The 20222-nt window shown below is 32.3% G+C and overlaps 1 protein-coding gene across 3 annotated transcripts; it reads right to left on the bottom strand.

Annotated features, from left to right (window-relative positions):
* Positions 1 to 4455: 4455 nt before the first annotated feature.
* LOC137820809 (uncharacterized) lies at positions 4456 to 19514 on the bottom strand. Of its 3 annotated transcripts, XR_011082696.1 has the most exons (14): positions 19129 to 19400; positions 18902 to 19012; positions 17794 to 17891; positions 17505 to 17588; positions 17242 to 17372; positions 16979 to 17051; positions 16843 to 16888; positions 16603 to 16712; positions 9844 to 9951; positions 9711 to 9770; positions 8424 to 8485; positions 7959 to 8069; positions 6113 to 6425; positions 4480 to 5122 (listed from the first exon to the last, which is right to left on the bottom strand). XR_011082696.1 is itself a non-coding variant. In XM_068625066.1 (13 exons), the coding sequence occupies exons 2-13, from the start codon at positions 18948 to 18950 to the stop codon at positions 4913 to 4915; spliced, it is 1344 nt and encodes a 447-aa protein (XP_068481167.1). In that variant the 5' UTR covers positions 18951 to 19004; positions 19129 to 19514; the 3' UTR covers positions 4456 to 4912. The 3 variants fall into 3 exon arrangements, 2 of the variants coding, with proteins under 2 accessions (XP_068481167.1, XP_068481166.1); XM_068625066.1 differs by lacking the exon at positions 7959 to 8069 and having other exon boundaries at positions 4456 to 5122; positions 18902 to 19004; positions 19129 to 19514; XM_068625065.1 differs by lacking the exon at positions 7959 to 8069 and having other exon boundaries at positions 4456 to 5122; positions 19129 to 19391.
* Positions 19515 to 20222: the final 708 nt, after the last annotated feature.

The following is a 20222-nucleotide window of genomic DNA, read 5'->3' as shown; positions in this document are numbered from 1 at the left end:
TGAAATGGAGTGGAAAGAGTGATTGGAAATAAATGTTATTTTATTTAATAAGTAAAATTTGATGTGGGACCGGAAGTAGTGAGGGTGAGAGTATGCTCTTTCTTTTTGTTGTTACTTAAAATAAGGAAGTAAGGGAGGGTGGGGAATTAGTTTGCATATATATACTATTACATAACATTAATTTAAAAAATTATAAAATAATAATATTTTGTAAGTAATTCATATGAAATGACAAAATATTTCATTGTACTAATAAGATGAGATATATTAAATAAAAGTAGAATAAGAAAAAAATTGTATACACCAAAATACTGTTATAAAGAGGAATCCTCTTTATTTATAGGTATATATTATTATTATTATTATAACATGTTATTATCTTTAACTTTATTCTAATATACACCAAACACTAAATAAAATTGATATTTATTTTATTTTGTATATTATTATGTTTTAATCTTATCTTTTATCATATTCTATTTTATCCTACCACAACATAAGTACTATGTTTTTTTTTATTTGCATGTTACTTTTTTTTTTCCTAAACTAAAGTTATAGGGTAATGTTCCAAAATATAATCAATTTTACTATAGTTTTTATAGAGGGTTTATCCAAAAATATTTAGTAATTTATAATAAAAATTATATATAATATGTATATATTAAAAAACACAAATTATCTAGTTATTTCCTTCTATATATTAGTATAAGACATGAACCTACATTTGTTTATGTACATAGTGTATTTAATTCATAATAAATACAATGTATGTTATAAAAAAAGTTATCATAATAAAACAATCATAATTTAATTCATCACAACAACAATCCATCATCATTTCATCAAACACACATGTAATGTTTACCAACAAATATTTATTAACATATTTTAAATATTTATATCACGTATTATTTATCAAAGAATAACAGGTCACCCATTTTAGTACCTTAGGTATGTAAATTCTGATCATATAAATCGAGATAAGTTTAAAGTATATTTATACCAGATCTCAACACATGTTCTGATGAAACAATAAACTTTCCTTTAATTTCTCACTACATGATGTCTTAGTATGTATGACTTAAATTATAAGTGAAACTAAATACATATGTTATAACATAGTTTTTTTCTTAATACACAAATTTAAACAAGGACTCACATCTCACTCCAAATTTGTAACCTTAAATTCATATATTATAAACTACATTTTCTATTCAACCTAATTTACTTGAATAAAAATAATAAATGTACAATTCAATATTTTTTATGCATTTATATATAACACTCATACTCATTCAATTAAAGAAAACACAATTTTAAAACCAAATAAATTTTCCTTTTATTTGATCGAAAATAAACCTAAAAAAAAAAATTATATTCAAACAGGAGAATTGTTATAAAAGCTCCAGATTTATATGTCAGTTATTCAACTTTCCTTAACTATCAAATACTTAAATGACGCATTATCACCTTGATGACAAAATCAATATACTTAACTAAAAACAAAAAAAATGTTTTAAACACTTACTAAAATATTTTTTTTTAATGGAAACTCAAATATTTTCAAATTTAAACAGTATTTAAACTTTAAATAAGTCTAGAATTATTACCCGTGAAAAGTATATTTGAAATATATATAAAACAAGAAAAACAAACGCCCAATGATAATTTTACTTTACAGAGAATCCAAGAAGAACAAAAATGCAACTTTTTGGTGTGTTTGTTTGCTACCTTATTACTCATACCATACCTCCCTGCTTTCCTTTATATGAGTTTGTCTAGGACAAAGATTCATTATTGCATTTCTACATGAGTATAAGACAAATTTCATTTACAAGATAACATTTTGTCTCTTTTTCATGAAAATCACATGCAGTGTTTCCTTTTAAATATTCAAAATTGAAGAACTAGATTACACGATTTATTAACATATTTAAATAATGTACTTTTTTTTTTCATGTACCTAAAAACATATTAGCCCAAATCAATCAAATAAAAAAAAGAGCATACCATCTTTTCCAATATGCAATTCCTAGTCAGTGCATCACACAGTTTTTTACTATTATACATCACATCAAACACCATGGGTACCAGTTTTTTTAAGAAATAAATATAAAGCTAAAAATAAAGTATTTAATATTACCAATACTTTTTAATTCATAACTATTGATAAAAATTTAACACTTTCTTGATGAACATGAGATTGATTGGCCAATTACATCCTAATATTATAAATTTAAGAACGGTTTGTTTCATATTGATTTTTGGTTAAACAAATGCATCCCTTATTTATTATTTATTTATATTCTTTAAATATATTTTTAATACTTTAATATCTTATTAATTTTAAATAAAAATTATTCTTTATTTGATTATTGTTTGATTGAATTGTTAATTTGAAAATATTTTTATTAAAAATAGAGACTTATTATATTATAATAAGAAACAAGCTTTTCAATTTAAATTATTTATTTCATCAAAATTATTTTAAATAAGACTTTAATAATTAAATCCACACACACTCACATACTCACTCCCTCTCACATACTCACTCACTCTCACGCACAAAATATATATATATATATATATATATCTGAAAATTTGGTGATTGAACTCATTTATTTTAATTTTTTTTAATAATTGTATTTTTTTAAAGTAAAATGTATTAGTTTCCTTTGACTATCATAGTAATTAATAAGATATTTTTTATATTTCAATTATGATACTTTATTTTATACATACTAGTAACATCTAATGATTAATAAAGAAGGGTATATCAAATTTTAATAATGAGTTTTCACTCTAAATTAAATAAAAACTTTGATTAGACTACTTCAATTAATAACGAAATTATAGAATATTTCAATCAATGAAGAAATGTGTTTTCTAAAATATAAAGTGTTAATTTAGTTTGATAATAATATCATAGTATTTTCTTGATTAAAGGTAATAGTGTAAAATATTTCAATTACATCACTTTTTTTTACGATAGACTTCTAAAAATGTAATGTAAAAAAAATGTGGTGAGATATTTTAAAATGTTTACATTCGATGTTTTAGATAATGGAGGATTATTCTAAGAATGATGGAGGACTATCCTTGCCATCTAAAATATCAAACTCAGAAGAGAAGTGTTGAACAAAAGATTCTTTTGAAGAAGTTTTTTTTTTTATGAAACCTTGTAAATTTGTATAGAGTAATTATGACTTTCTAATTCATTCTTTAAATTTTTGTATAAGACTTTTGAACCTTGTATTTGGGCCAATTTTTATTTTAGAATAGAAGAGCATGAGAGGAAGTCTAAATGGCATTCACATAGGCGTCACATGAACACCTATATGGAGTCTTTTTCTTCATTTTTCCAAAGTTATCTTTAATATTGTGAAGAATCGAAGAATTATACAATATGGACATGACACAGAGAAATATTAGACATTCCAACTATGTCAGACACAATATAATATTTTGAAGAAAGGATGAACGATCATTTAAAGAAGATGATACATAATGTTGATGAAAAAAATTTATGAAGAGCATGTATGATTCTTTGAGGTCTGATATGGAGAAAAAATTGTACCCATGATGTAATAACTTTAAAACATTGTCAGCAACTTGAGAACGGTTCAATTTAAAACAAAGAAATGAACTAATAGAAGTTTAACAAAATTATTGAAAATTGTTGAAGGAGATGCTTCTAGAAGATAATAGATTACTTAATTGTAACTATGAGACAAAGAAAATGTTTTTTGTAATAGGTTTAGAGTACAAGAAGATACACATAAGCTCTAATGATTGTGTATTGTACATAAATGAGTTTGCTATATTGAGAGTGTGTCCAACAAGTAAGTTATCATTAAAAGGAAACTTGATACAAATAATTAATAATAAGGAAGAATCAGAGGGTTCGCCAATAATATATAGGTTTAATAGATTGTTTGTGATTAAAAAGTTTCTTTCTTTATTCTTACATTTACCACTCATCTCTCTCTTCTCTATATTCAAATACAAAGTTTAAAATAAAATAAACTTATTTATTTGATCAAAGCAAGAAATTTTAGGAAATTAAAGAATTTTCAATTACAATGATTTAAATTCTCAAGAATTCTTAGATATTTCATTCAAACACATTTACTTTTTTTGTTAAAAAATAAATTAATATTTTAAACTTCTGTGTTCATTCGCTAACCAAAAAACTTGATTTTACTTGGTGAAATCCGCAATATACTCCGACCATTACATAATATATTACAAGAACATTTGAAATAGCTAAACACAAGTCATAAGGTCACCATCTGCAATTGTGGCTCTTAAATGTGTTCTTAGGACTTATTTTCTCTTTTTCATTGGAGAAGAGTGAGTTGAATGCCGAATGTAAAACATGTTCTTCTAGAATAACCTAGAAGCACCGGACCTTAATCATATATTAAAGACAAAGTAGAAATAACATAAAGTGAATTAAGAATCAAGTTAAATTCTTTATTAGAGCAAAAAAATAAATGAAATTCTTATATTTTAACTGACATTGAGGATCCACAAAAGGCTCATTAAAAACTCAAAATAAGTTTTCCTGTTGGCGATGCTCTAACCATGCTTAGTATTAGCCATAGGACTTCACAAAAAAACTTGAGATTTAAGCTATCCATTACAATCTAAAAGTCCCTCTATTATCCTCTGGCTATGTATCAAGTCCGGAACAGTGCATAACAGGGTAAGGTCTCTCTCTAAAAAGTTGACAAAAATTGATGATAGTTCTTGCAGGCACTGCTTTGAGCCTGGAATTTAGACCTTTCACCAAATTATTCCAATTTTCAATAGAATATTCCATTTGGTAAAATGCCTACTTTAGTAGATGTTACTCACGATTTCAGATAAAAACTTCCAACTAGCCTCTCTGTGAAAGAATATTGCTTCTTCATAACTGACTTTGATTTTGATGAATTGGGTAGACGGTATCAAATACAACCCTTGCAAAAACATGTCGTACTTCTTGCAGGTTACCCAGAGCTAAAGAGTCGTAATCAATTTCCCGGCGTTGCTTTGACAAAAATTTCTGAACAGTACTCACTCTCACACCATCGAAAATTTTGTATACTTCTAGGTATAATGATAACGGGATGAATACCTGTAAAGTTGACAAAAGATTGAAAAAACATCAAGAAAAGTTCTCACTTGTCAGTAAAAACCAGACGTGGTGGCACAGAAATTGAATCTATATCGTCAAATCAATTCTAGAGCAAAATATAGTCCTAGAGTGATATGATATCCCATATCACTAGTATACATAATGTCAGAATGCATTATACCAAAATAACCCAGAACAAATGTTAACAAATCGCAAGTTGATATTTTTGAATCATAAATAGAATCAATATTCAGAAAGAAACACAATAAACTTAACCATAAGTCTGAGAATAAAATCATAAATCACAAATCATCATAACTAAGTCCAACTTCAACTTATTTAGAAATAAACATGTAACTCAAAAGTAAAAAATGAGCCATAAGTCTTAATTCTTGAGAAATGGTAGTTCAGCCTAAGAACATCCACATTATTTTCACATTGGACATGTAATATATTGTTAGTCTGTGAACTAGCAAAGATGTGATTGATTTGGCAGTCTGAACTGTCTAATAACATCATCAATAATTGGACAAGAAATCCATAAATTACAAATGATAAGTTAATATTCCAAGTAATTAAAACCAAATAATTTTTTACAAGAATTTGTTAAAAAAAAATACACATCTTTGGATCTTCCAATATCTGGGCCTTATCTTATTTCAGCCTGTGTACTTGAAAAAGAAAATCCCCTAGATGGCACTAGAATGGAAACGGATTAAATTCTTGACTCTTGAGATACAGACTAGTGAGGAACATTCCTTGTTAGAATGACATCTACGATTTAGATCATACGAAACCAAACTGCTGACAAACATTCTCTCTCACTCTGCTTGTTTTGCACATAAATAAGCGTGCTACTGGTGGGTAATTTGTATGTTTTTTCAAGGGGATGGTGAAAAGTTCATTTATATCTGGGTTAGCCTTTCTACTGGAGTAACTGGAAAAAATTGTCCTCGAGTATACACAAAAATCAAGCAAAAAGATTCTCACCAAATTCGAATGAGGGGCTTGAGGATAGTCAGCCATAGCCTGAGACACAAAATACTCATTTGTCATCTGCAACATTGTCCCTCTGACAGACTCAGCAAGATCCAGAATCTCAGCTTCCAATGACTCGGTTTCCAGACCTGAATGATTTAATAATTCAGGAAATCTGACATCGTGTGGTTTGTTGATCATCCCTGCTATGTATACCGCTTCCGACAAATTTCCACCATTATGGATGGTAATGCTGAACGCAGCAACTGCCAAGGGGTCCCTTGGTCGATCACTCAATGTTTTGTGTAATGCTAAGATACCAACCCTGAAAACATACATTCCAGACTAACTAAGCTTCGTCGACCCAACTTTTAACCAGCTTATTAATATTCCTGAGTTCTAACAATGTATATTCGATAGTAAAAGAAATTGTCATATACCAAAATCTCAGAATAATGGGAAGAAAAAATTTAAAAATAATTCTAACCAATAAAGAGAATTAAGAAGAAAAAAATTAAAAAACATACTCAAATGTAATAGATTATAGAATACAAATTGATAAAAGTAATAAAATACACAACACACCTATTTGCTGTCCTAGAAACAAAAGTCTCATACAGAGATTATCCTCTGTCCACAAACTACAAATAACTTCACAATACCTAATTACACAACATGCTATTACTATCATATATACCTGCAAAACTACCACCAATTATTTTCATCACATACTATCGTTCTGCAAATATAGAACTGTTTTCAAAAGCAATTATGGGTTTCTAATACACAACTGATTTCTAAAACAGTTATTTTCTAAACATAACTGTCATTAGTCATAACTGCTAACTCTCAGTTTCCATCAAATTGAGAAAGTTACAAAATGGTTTAAATCTACAAAAGGCTCCAAAATTATCCGAGATTTTTTTTTTGAATAACCAACACTTTTGTTGAAAGGAAAGAAACTGTATATTCATTGTGTGTATCTAATACATTCTCTAATCTAACAACTATACCCAAAAAAAAAAGGAAACGATACACTCAGATATTTCGGATCCCCTAAAATATTTATGATATTTAAAATTTTCAATAACTTTTTTGCAAAGAAAAAATTTCGGAAATGATATGGATTTTAGTCAGACACCATGGTTCAAGGCACTTGATTTTAACTACGGCAATTCTGAATTTAGATTATAGCTCACCCAAAACAAAAGATTAGCACAGATGACTTGGGTACCATGTATTTGGCTATCTATCTCTCTAAGAACCGATAACAATGTCCCTCCCCCTCCCCATTTTAGAGGTAAGATCCTTTCTTCCCATTCTAGTTCTAGATCCCGTTCAACTATTTTCAAACCATAAAAACAAATTGTCCATAGATCATGCTGTTAGGATCTCTGAAAGGACAGAAAGAACAACATGGGCTTTATTTGTCCCAGAGTTAATTGAATTTCAAGAAAAACAAGAACACAAAGGAGACTACTCCTTTCACACCGGAAACTATTCAGTTTGTATCAACCCAAAGACCTTCCTCCCTCTCTGAACTAAAACCTTATTAATAGAAGGCTGGTGCAAACAACTAAACCAACTAACTAACTCTTACTTAAATCCTAACAAATAGGTTAAAGAGTGAAGTAGGTTTAATTCCTATTTCTACCCCTCTTCCTATAATACACTTGCAACGTCTTATTGGTATCTTGTAGTTCCTGAGGTATAACACATGCAAATCTATTGTATTAAATTTACACCAGTGATAGGCACTGAAAGAGTGAGAGACTTGGCACAATGAATAGGTTGCTTCCTTGTAACTATACATAAGGTTGAAAACAATATCTCCACTTGGGAAGGTAAGGTTGCTTACCAATCCCAAACGCATTATGTGAGAGCATCATGCACTAATCATCCTTTCAATAGGTCTTGAAAATGTAAGATGATGGTATCAAACGGAAGACTTAAACATGTTTTACATTACCTGTAAATATAGTGGTTATGGGTTGTTATATAAATTGCTTCACAAAAAAAGAAAATTGAAGTAAACCATGGGCTTCACAATTGATGATAAATGAATCAGGAAATAGTAGTGGTCATTGGTGAGACATTCACTATGAAACAAGGGGGAAAAGACAAATAAAATTAATTCATGTCCTCAAACATACAGCAATGTATAGCATGATCTTAAAAGAAGGCTTAACTTTAGTTTATAAGCAAATTACAGAAGTATTGTTATGGGTTTTTTTTTTCACACAGCATTACAATAATGTATATCACATATGGCTAACAAAGTAAAACAAGGGAGATGAAGGCAACGTTGTTGCATAGATCTTACCATAAGCTATTATGACATGGTCGATTAGGTGCCAAAAGTTTATCCAGATTGGAGAACAAAGACTGAAATGAAATTACAAAAGATCCCACAAGAAAAGTGTCAATGAGATGCTAGCATGTTATTTATTTTAAAATTTAAAATAACTACATTTTTATTACATTAAAATATATATAGTTTTATAATTTTGTTATTTTTATGAGTAATTAATTAAAAAATAGAAAAATGGTACAATTCATATATTATACACACACATAATTTTATAAAAAAAGTATTAAAAAATTATGTAGCCGTTATTTTTAAAAAAGAAAAGTTATTTAGTTATTTTGAAATAAAGAGAAGTTATACAACTACTTATTTTATTAAATAAATAAATCATTTTTTATTTATTAAAGGACAAAATTGTCCAATTAAAAGATGACACCAAAGAAAGTTACCAAATGACATATTTTCTTTATATAATGGTATAGATGACACCATATAGTTTTATTATTTTTATGCGTAATTAATTAAAAGTGGAAAATAATACAATTTAATATATACATAATTTTAAAAAATTATCTAGTCGTCATTTTTAGAAAAGATAAGTTATTTATTTATTTTGAAATAAAGAGAAGTTATTCAATTATCTATTTTATTAAATAAATAAATAAATTATTTTTTATTTACTAAAGGGTGAAATTATCCAATTAAAAAATGAAACAAATATTGTTATGTTGTGATAAAGTCTGATAAAAACCACACTAAAGGAAAACACCAAATCAGTCCTGCTCCCAACTCCCTATTTAGAAATTCAAAAGACTCCTGTCATATGTTTAGATTATAATAGTAAGTAAAGCTTTAATGAGTAAGTGGGAAAACAAGGTAAACTCATTATGCAGCCTACTCCTATACAAGAAAATTTTGGTAGACCTTAATGTTGAAGACTTTCAAATGATTAAAGTGATTCCTAATTCTAAATCAAGGTATTCAAACTGAGTTAAATACCCTACCCACCCTCAAAAATGCCTGTTCTTAGTAACTAAGGAACTTTTCATATTGCATATTCCAGTTAATACCAATGCAAGGACTGTGCAAAAAATTTATTTTCGAAGGGAAGGTGGCGCTTGAATTGATTTCCAAAAACATGTTTTTAAGGCAAAACTTGATAGAAAGGATTACAAAAAGTTACTACTTTAGCTTCATCAGTCTGATCTCTAGTATCTTATTCCACTTAGATTAATGCTGGGAGGCTAATATATTTCATGCAATTGTCACAAGTCTAAACTCCATAAAGAGGTATGGGGTTACCAGAAGCATATTGGTTCTTCTATCCCGTCTTTGAAATCCATGGTGAGCAAAATAAGCAGCCTGCGACAAGAACCTAAATTATACTTACAATCCATATGGGATTCAGAAATTAAAGGGAAAAATTAACATCTACCTGAAAGGGGAAAAGTATATCTAGAAGACCAAATTTCCATAACAGCCTCAGAGAAGCTTCCCCGGAACCATATGCTAGCATATGATTCATTTCCATCAACAGCCTACCCTGAAACAATCATTAAAGAAAACAAATTTGCCAGGACAGTGGTACACATTGTTAGAATATCTATGAAATACCTCCTAATATCATTATTGTATTTTAGAATATCTTAAAGTATCTTGGATGATCTTATGGAGGGTAGTTTTGATATTTCATTATGTTTATTGATTTCTTTACTTCTTTGCAAGAAACTACGAATTAAGAGTCTTATCTTTTATATCATGTCATTGTACACGAGAAAAAACATTATTATCTCTTTTATTTCTTCTCTGCTTAAATTATTATAATATCAACATGGTATCCAATTTAAGGATAACTTCTTCCTTTGGTCTTGTGAGTTCATACCACCAACCTGTGTTTTATTTTCTTGCTTTTCTATTCTTCGTTTGCTCCCAAACTCAACATTGTGCATTTTTCCATATTAAATTCTGGTCTTGAGTTTTTATTCCCTGGGTAGTCCTTGCTATAATTTAAACATGTCATTGCACAATTCGGCTATGTTTCAGATTATCTTTAAGCGGATTAGCTCCATTTTAGCCCAATGGCTCCATTCTGCCCTATCTTTCCATAGATTGGCTATGTTTCAGTCTGTCTTTCTACAAATTGGCTCTGTTTCGGCTTATCTTTAAATAGATTAGTCCCATTTCAGCCTAACGGTTCCCTTTTAGCCTATCTTTGTAAAAAACAATCAATTTCGGAAAAGTTAACACGCACACTCTGTTTTCTGAAAAACCACTTTTCTTCTATTTCTCTGTGGTATATCTTTTTTGTTGTGCAAAATTGAAAAACTTGGGTTTATTTTTTGAAAGAAAAATCTGAGGCATTCAAGGTGTTCAAAAAGTTCAAAGTGATGGTGGACAAGGCAATTGATAGAAGCATTAAAGTTGTACGATCTGATAGAGGTGGTGAGTATACTTCGATGACTTTCATGGAGTATTGCAAGGAGTAAGGCATAAGGTGATTTCTAACCGCACCGTACACTCCTCAACAAAATGGTGTAACTGAGAGGAAGAACCAAACCATTATCGACATGGTTCGGTCAATGCTCAAGAGCAAAAATATGCCGAAAGAATTTAGGGTGAAAGTTGTGCAATGTGCCATCTATGTGCAAAATTGAAGTTAGATGATCAAACACCACAAGAGGCATGAAGAGGACAAAAGTCGGAAGTTTTTCATCTCAAAGTGTTTGGTAGTGTGGCTTATGCACACGTACCAGATCAACGAAGAAGAAAAGAGCAAAAGGTATATTTTTATTGGGTGTGATGAGAAGACAAAAGGGTACAAGCTACTTGACCCGATAAGCAAGAAGGTGATGGTGAGTCGTGATGTGCGAATAAATGAAGCAAGCGAGTGGGATTGGAACAATTCTTCGGAAGTTATCATCGAAGTTGGAGAATCATCAGTCATTGCACCGACAAGTATACAAAAAAATCAGAAACTAGCGATGATGATGAACTACGACAGCCCAAAATACGAAGTTTGCAAGATTTGTATGATTTGACAAATGAGGTACACCTTGTATGTCTTTTGGCAGATGCTAAAATATCAGCTTTGAAGAGGCAGTGCAAGACAAGTGGCAAACTGCGATGGATGAGGAGATTAAAATGATTGACCGCAACAACACATGGGAGCTAAAAGAATTGCCAAAGGGAAGTCAGCCCATTGGTGTAAAGTGGGTATTCAAGAAAAAGATGAATGCTCAAGGTGAGATAGAGCAGTACAAGGCGCGACTCGTTGTGAAGGGATACAAACAAAAAAGGGAATCGACTACGATGAGGTGTTTGCTCCCATTGTAAGAATGAGACAATTTGATTGCTCATTTCCCAAGCGGCTCAATTTAAATGGTTGATATTTCAAATGGATGTCAGGTCGGCATTCTTGAATGGTGTGCTTGAAGAAGAAGTCTACATTGAACAACCACCCAGGTACATGAAAAGCAGAAAAGAGAAGAAGGTGCTAAAATTGAAGAAGGCACTTTACAGGTTGAAGAAAGCACCGCGGGCATGGAATACTCGTATCAAAACATATTTCAAGGAGAACAGGTTCAGACAATGTCCTTACGAGCATGTCCTTTACACAAAAGAAGAGTGGAGGTAACGAGATATTTGTTGCTTTTTTATGTTGATGATCTCATTTTTATGGGTAACAATGATGAGATGATACAAGAGTTTAAGGGAATAATGACACGAGAATTTGAGATGACAGATTTGGAATTGATGAAGTTTTTCCTTGGTTTGGAGGTTAGACAAGAAGAGTCAGTATTTTTGTATCACAAGAGACATGCAAAAGAGATTTTGAAGAAGTACAAAATGGCAAATTGCAACCCGGTATCAATACCAATGGAACCAAGTGCAAAACTCTTGAAGTTCGATGGAGGAGAACATGTCAATGTGAGCAGATACCGGAGTTTGGTAGGAGGCCTTCGCTATCTCACATGCACAAGGCCGGATCTTTCATTAAGTGTTGGCATTATAAGTCGATTCATGGAGTAGCCGATTTACTCATATTGGAATGCATTGAAGCAAGTCCTACGGTACATCCAAGGTACTATATCACTAGAGTTGTTCAACTCGAAAGTAGAATATTACAAATTGGTTTGTTACTCTGACAGCGATTGGTGCAGAGACATAGATGATCGAAAAAGTACATCGGGATATGTATTCTTTATGGGCAACACAACATTTTCTTAGCTCTCAAAGAAGCAACCAATCGTGACGCTATCGCGTGTGAAGTTGAATATGTTGTAGCATCTTGGTGTGCATGTCATGCGATATGGCTTAGAAACTTGTTGAGCAATATGGAGCTAAAGCAACTAGGTGCAACCGTGATTAAAGTTGACAACAAATCAACAATTGAGTTGGCAAAGAAGCCAGTGAACCATGAAAGAAGCAAACACATTGACGTTTGTTTTCACTTTATCCATGATCATGTGAAGAAAGGAAGTGTGGAATTGGTGCATGTGGCAAGTCAGGATCAAGTTGCGGATATCTTCACAAAACCGCAACAAAAGTATTTTTCGACAAATACAAGAAGATGATTGACATGGTGGATGGTAGAAACATTTAAGTTTATGGAGGAGTTTTGTTGAATAAACTTTAAATGTTATTTTGTGGGTTTTAAATTTAGAAGTTAGTGAAAAATAAAAGAACGAGAGTTTCGATGGATGAAAGGCCAATAGTTGTTAGTGGGATTTTATGGCCATAAAATGGTTTTATTATTTTCTGTTTTAGGAGAGCTTGTTAATGCCTATTATTAAAGGAAAAGAAAGAATAGGATAAATCCCCTTGTGTATATTGAACACATAGGATTATGTTTATATGGGAAAAGAAACATATGGGTCAAGCCCATTACATAAATATGAAATAGCTAACAATATCTAATTATATATAATAATATCTAACACCTATAAATAGGTTGTTCTCTCAATTGTAAGAAACACAACGAAAAAGATATACAACAAGAGAAATAGAAGAGTGGTTTTTCATAAAATAGAGTGTGCGTGTTAACTTTGGCGAAATTGATTGCTTTTTACAATTTGGTATCAAAGCCAATGGTGAATTTGATAGGTCAAATGCCGCTGCCATGATTAACGAAGGCAACCAAATACGATAACTGGAGCATTCAAATGAAAGTCCTTCTCGCGTGTACCGACTATGGTGAATTAACTCAACCGAAACGATGAAACTTAACCAATACACGAGTTGTGGAAAAGATTTTGAGAACATTAACTAACAATTTTGAGAATATTGTGTACGCGATAGAAGAGTCAAAGGATCTAGTGACGCTCACGGTCGACAAGCTCGTCGATTCTCTCGAGGCACACGAGGTATGTAAGAAGAAGGAGGAAACACTCGACCAAGCACTTCAAACCAAGGTGTCGATCAAAGACGAAAGGGTACTCTATTATAAAAAATTTCGAAGTAGAGGGCGTGGCCGTGGAAGTCGTGGAAATGGTAGTGGTGGTCAAGGCTTTAGTCATGAAGGGTACTACAAGGAGAAGAAACAGTCGAGCCAACCAAATTGGCATGAAAGAGGACGCGGTCGAGTGCTACAAATGTCACATATATGGTCACTATGTGAAGAATTGCAACTCCGACAAATGTTATAATTATGGTAAAGTGGGGAATTTTGCAAAAATTGTCAAGCCAATATAAAGATAGAAGAAACAACCAACCTAGCCTTGGAAGACGAAACAAATGAAGGTTTTCTCTTGATGGCTCAAAATGAAGTCAATATTAACAATGACACTTTGTGGTACCTCGACTCGAGGGCAAGCAACCATATGTGCGATCACAAGTACGTATTCAAAGAGATGCAAAAGATTGAAAATGGACATGTGTCATTTGGAGATGCATCAAAGGTGGATGTCAAAGGCTGAGGTACGGTTTGCTACTTACAAAAAGATGGTCTAATTGGGTCACTCAAAGATATTTATTACGTACCAGACCTCAAGACCAACATTTTGAGTATGGGACAACTCACAAAGATAGGTTACTCGATATTTTTATAAGATCCGCTACTACACTAGAAGAACAAGCAAGGGCATTTGGTTGCTCAAATAGAGATGGGAAGAAATCGAATGTACAAACTAAATTTGAGAAGCATATGAGAAAAATGTTTGTGAGTCAACATAGAAGACAAGGCATCGCTGTGGCATCTCCATTTTGGTCACCTACATCATGGTGATCTAAAAGAGTTAGCAAAGAAGAATATGGTGCATGGGCTACCCAACATGGACTACGAGGGAAAATTTTGTGAAGAATGCATGCTCAACAAGCATGTGAGAACCTCGTTTCAAAAGAAGGCCAAATATTGGGCTAAGCAACCTCTCGAATTGATTCATACCGACATATGTGGACTAATTACCCCCAAATCCTTCAGCGGTAAAAGGTATTTCATTTCCTTTATCAATGATTTCTCATGAAAAACCACTCTTCTTCTATTTCTTTGTTTTGAACACATCGAATGCCTTTGTTGAATGCTCCAGTTATCGTATTTGGTCGCTTTCGTTAATCATGGCAGCAGCATTTGACCCGTCACATTCACCATTGGCTTTGATACCAAATTGTAAAAAGCAATCAATTTCGCAAAAGTTAACACGCACACTCTGTTTTTTGAAAAACCATTTTTCTTCTATTTCTCTTGTGTATCTTTTTCGTTGTGTTTTTTACAATTGAGAGAACAACCTATTTATAGGCATTAGCAAGCTCTTCTAAAACAGAAAATAATAAAACCTTATTATGGCCATAAAACCCCATAAAACCCTTCATCTATCGAAACTCTCGTTCTTTTAATTTTTCACTAACTTCTAAATTTAAAACCCACAAAATAACATTTAAAGTTTATTCAACAATCTTTTCACAAATTCACTATGCTTCAGTATGTCTTTCCATAGCCTTGCTCCATTTTTTATGTACCCATGAATAGCATAAGACCATCTAACCAACCCCAACCTCCCTGGAGTATGACACAGGACCCAAGGATTGGTTAGCCAGCTCAACCATCTTAGCCAGCCCAGGACACAGGCCCCACCATTCTTGGGAGAGTCCCCAAGAGCATTGCTCACGAGCAAGGGCTAGGGCACAGTTGTTCTCTCTTTTCAACCTATTAGTTGTGTAGGATTTCTTTTCTAAATAAAATGGGCTGACATCAAATTAGGAAATCCTAGGTCTTCCTACAAACCCTAGGCATCCCTCCCTCCATTAGGCATGCCCTCAGTCACACTTTGCACATTAATCACATGTGCAAATTGTGACTCGTTAGATCCAATTTTTAGGCATTTTTTAGGAGCACATGGGAGAAAATTTGAAATTCAAATCTCCCTCTCCTATTAGGATTCTCAACCCCTCATCCTATAATAGGGTGCCTCTCTGCTTGTATTTCACACATTCAATAGAGTAAAGTTACTATACTTGATTTGTGAGAGAAGGGTTCTCTACTTTGAGTCCTATCTTGAGTTCTAAATTCAAGTGGCGACTCTGATCATCACTTATCTTGAAGTAATCTCCAAGTGGTGTGGCTTCTCCCATTGCTTTTGAATCCATATAAGTCTTCTCCCTTCATCTTCTACTTTCCGTAGTTCCTTCTATTCTCTTCATTTCATGTTCTTCCTTTTGTCTTGTGTTTTCTTTTTCTTCTACATTCTTTTAAGAGCGCTTTCACACTTATATAACTCTATTCGGGTTAAATTTGTGTCCAATGGCAATCTTCATTGAGTTTCAGCATATTCCAAATCCAATTAACTAAACAAGAGAAACTCTAAAAAGAAGTGGGTGATTTAATCTCTTTAATGCAACTCAATACTTATATCAATTTCATATTGTCTTCTTGTCTATATTGCCTTAAGTAAAAAACATGATAACAAAATAAAGCTTCAAATTTTAGGGAACTCAAAAACATAGGTAAATCATAGGATTTCAGGTGTTAAAGGGGGAAATTGAGAGATGTTCTCCTGCATTGTGATGTTATAATATGGTATAAAACATAAATCGCTAACCCTTTTTTTATAGTAATATTATATATCATAATCCTAACCTAACTAAAATCATGATTATAATAGGAAATATGGAAACAAATCTTTGGAGATAAAACACTCCAAATTATTTAAAGATATAATCATGATACTATTGGATATTTTTTGCATATTCTATTGAATACCTTATCAAGGCTTAACACTGAAGAAGACAATTTCCTAATATGATGAGCTGCCTCCTTTGAAATACTAAATCCTATGCGAGCAGCAATTCTAATTGCACGTAGGATGTGAGCTGCATGAAGAACAAATGGTGTCAGACAGAACTAAGGAATTTAGAGAGATGGCGAGTTCAAGGCAGTTTACACCTAAAAATGGATAAAACACAGAAAAGAAGGATGAAGTAATTAATCAAGGAAACTCACCACAATCTTCCTTAAATGAAGTTTCAGCAGGGATTATTGTTCGCACCTATGCACAGTTTCAAAGAATATTGTTACAAGGCCGCTGCTTATCAAAAGTAACATATGAAACCAAAGATGTTATGAGATACATGCACACTTTAGCTTTTCTAATATCTTCTATTCCTCCAAAATAATCATAGACAATTCTTGCATGTGGATCAAGCATCAACCTGCAAGAACATGAGGTTGGTTAACATCATAGAAATTGTAAAAACTAAAGTGTGTGTGAATTTTAAACAAAGCAGAGTGGTTATAGAGCAGCAGCTGCAGACAAGCACCCCTTCCCCCTTCTTCAAAGAGATAGAGTGAAAAAGAGATTTGCAATCTTTTTAATGTTGCATGCAGGGACCAGTGCACAACCCATTAATTGTGAAGTCTCGGTTTAAACAATTCATCCAACGAAGATGATCCTTCTTGTCAACGCCATTGAGTGCTTCAGTATGATGAGAGAATTCAAAATCTGCCTTGAACTTGGCATCAAAACTTGAAACCTAAAAGAAGGGAGATAAAATTATCAATAACAAAAGCAATAGAAGAAATTCAGCACTTAATATAGACAAATTCAAGTGAGCAAAATTCAGACCAAAGCTAGTGTTCTTTAAAGTTAACAGGAATATACCAACCTCAACAATGGTACCATCCAATTGAACATGGCATACAGGAAAACGTTTACCAACTATCTCACACCATGAAAATGTTCTCATCACCTGTAACTTGAATCAATATTCATCAGGTAATTGTGAGATCCAAAGTGACATTGCATAAATTAACTTTTTTATGCGAAGCCAAATGCCAATGTTGAGTGCTGTTGCCCTTCTAACTTTTATTTAATTAAAATAATGTTGAGTCCAGTAAACTGTCATTTCATAAATATTAAAAAACTAAAAACATAAAATAATACAAGTACATAACCTCTTTAAGCTCGGCTGAAGTTATAATATGAAAGTCCTTTGGTGTTTGATTTAGAATAAGATCCCGCACACAACCTCCTACAAGGTATACATCATATCCTACAAGGAGAAGAAATACAATTTCAAGACATTCAAAATATAGGAATCAAGAAAAAATAGAAAAACGTAATTAACAATAAAAATTGAAAGAAATATATAAAAGCATGATAGCATAGCACTGCAGACATAATCCTTACTGGATCAAACGCAATCACACTCATCTCAACACAATCAAAGCAAGCATCTAAAATTTGGTACATAGTTGAAGACCAATTAGTATTGCTCATCTAAATCAAGAAGTCTTAGAACCTTATGCTCAAGCTATGAGTATAAAGAAACTAAGACATATACCACAGTAAAAGATCAATTCTGACAATAACTCAACTTTTGTGCTTGTCAAACTCTTCTATTGTGACAACAATTCAACTATTAAGCTGTCGTGAAACCAGTTCACATTGATGTGAAATTTCAGTTCCCAATAGATATCGAAAGAGATGGAGAAATTGACTTAGTTTACACCAGAAGTGAAAACCAGGTTGCAAGCATCTTCACAAGGACTCAAGCAGGATACATTTCAGAAGTTGAAAGAGACACTCGGAGTTTGCATAATAGCAAGGTCCGGATTTACATAAATATTAGAAATATCAGTTAAAGGGAGGTATTGTTGGATAAAACGATCATTTTACACTGCTTGTTAGCCAATAGAAATTATGATTTACCAAGTCTTTACAAGAATGTTCAGATTTTTATGTAGCTTAGTTTTTCTAGTATTCTATTCCTATTTTAGTTTTCTGGTTTGTTTCTAATGTATGCCTATTTAAAGGCCTTTGGTTGATGAATAAAGTGAGTGAAATTCCTCCACTTTTCTGCTGCCTTTGTTTTGCCTATCATTTGCATTTGCATTAGCTTCTGTCAATTTTAAACAAAGCATAGCTGTAATCTCCGTATAAATATAAAGCTCATCAATCAACAAATTCCCCGTTATAATAAAGACAAAATCATGGAAACACTCGTGCTTTCATCTTCCCTATAAAACCCAGCTCAAGAAAGTGACAGCAGTGTGCACCAACCCTTTTTCTTCAGCCCGTTAAGAACCTTTTTCGTAGAGCTTCCAATCATTGAATTACAAATCCCAAGCTCCGCGGAACTCAGCCTCTTCCATGCAGGGAAATTCTGTTTTTCTTCCTCAAATTAACAAACACAGTCCATTTCAGAGTTACACAATGCAAAACTCCAATGAAAAATTTTCAAATAATAAACCCTAAGTTGGCAACAACTGAGTTGAGTGTTAACTTGCCTTCTTTACGAATTGAGACAATGCCTTGTATGTTTGTCAGGGTCTCGGCCCCAACCCCAGCAATGAATCTCGGCACAACCTTGCGAACACATAGGAAGGGTGTGGAACTGAACAGAGTGGGTTTGCGCGCGAATTTTAAGCTAGCGAGCGTCATGGAAATGAAAATCGATAAAACCTTTTCATAAAAGCTACACAGTTTGCATTGTAACCGAACCCTGACTACTGCTGGGTTTAAGGTTCACGAAAACTTCTTTTTAAAACTTTTTTTTAGTAGGATGGTCATGAATCTAGATCCAATCAAATCAAATTTATTAAATTTATCTACATTAAATTTATTTGAATTTTTTAAAATTTATTTAAAATAGATTAAATTCATTTTTCATCTCAATCTGAATTCTTATCGACTCAGTTTGATATACATTTGGGACTTCTTCTTCCTACACCTCTACATTTTTCTTTTTCTACCCCCATAATTTTAAAAATACCGAAACTGGTCTTGACCTTTTAAGTGGAAAAGGGCACCGAGATGGAGTGTGCTACGAATTCATCAATCCGTAAATGAATCATGTTTTTTTTTCGGATGAGGAGGTGTTTCGGAAGCAAATTGTTAATAAATTGTTGATTTCCGGATTGTTGAATTTGGAAGCCTAATTTCTGTTACAGATTGATGGATCCAGAAGATTTAAGGATTCTCCAATCTGGAATATTTGCGGATTCCCCAATCCAAAAGATTTATGGATTTCCAAATCCGGAATGTGAAAAAAACCAATGAGGATTCCTGATTTCATAAAATTACTGAACTGCATTGTCTGAAATATTAGATATAAACTATGGAAACGATAATTCGAGACACTAACGACCACCACCAAAAGAAACATCTTTTTGTGCTAAGAGATGGAGAAACGTCGCCGCTGTTAAGAGAGAAATGGAATCCATGTATGCAGTCTGTGTGCAAAGGAAGAAGAAAGAGTAGTATGGGTCTTATGTGCATTTTGGGGTTTTTAAAAAATAATAGGGTTATTTTTGTCTTTGCATAATATTGTGGGGGTGCAGAAAGAAAAATGTAGGGGTGCAGGAAGAAATTGCCACACTTG

This window comes from Phaseolus vulgaris, chromosome 9, assembly GCF_000499845.2.
Source record: "Phaseolus vulgaris cultivar G19833 chromosome 9, P. vulgaris v2.0, whole genome shotgun sequence".
NCBI classification, from domain to species: Eukaryota; Viridiplantae; Streptophyta; class Magnoliopsida; order Fabales; family Fabaceae; genus Phaseolus; species Phaseolus vulgaris.
The sequence above is the reverse complement of the archived record's forward strand: the minus strand, read 5'-3'. Positions and strand labels throughout refer to the sequence as shown.

Coding starts and splice junctions, on each gene's coding strand:
- LOC137820809 (XM_068625065.1), bottom strand. CDS start 19,282: ATGACGCTCGCTAGCTTAAAATTCGCGCGCAAACCCACTCTGTTCAGT. Junction 17,052..17,241: donor CGAGACTTCACAATTAATGG/GTTGTGCACTGG, acceptor ATGTTCTTGCAG/GTTGATGCTTGATCCACATG. Junction 9,771..9,843: donor ATATACTTTTCCCCTTTCAG/GTAGATGTTAAT, acceptor TTCTTGTCGCAG/GCTGCTTATTTTGCTCACCA.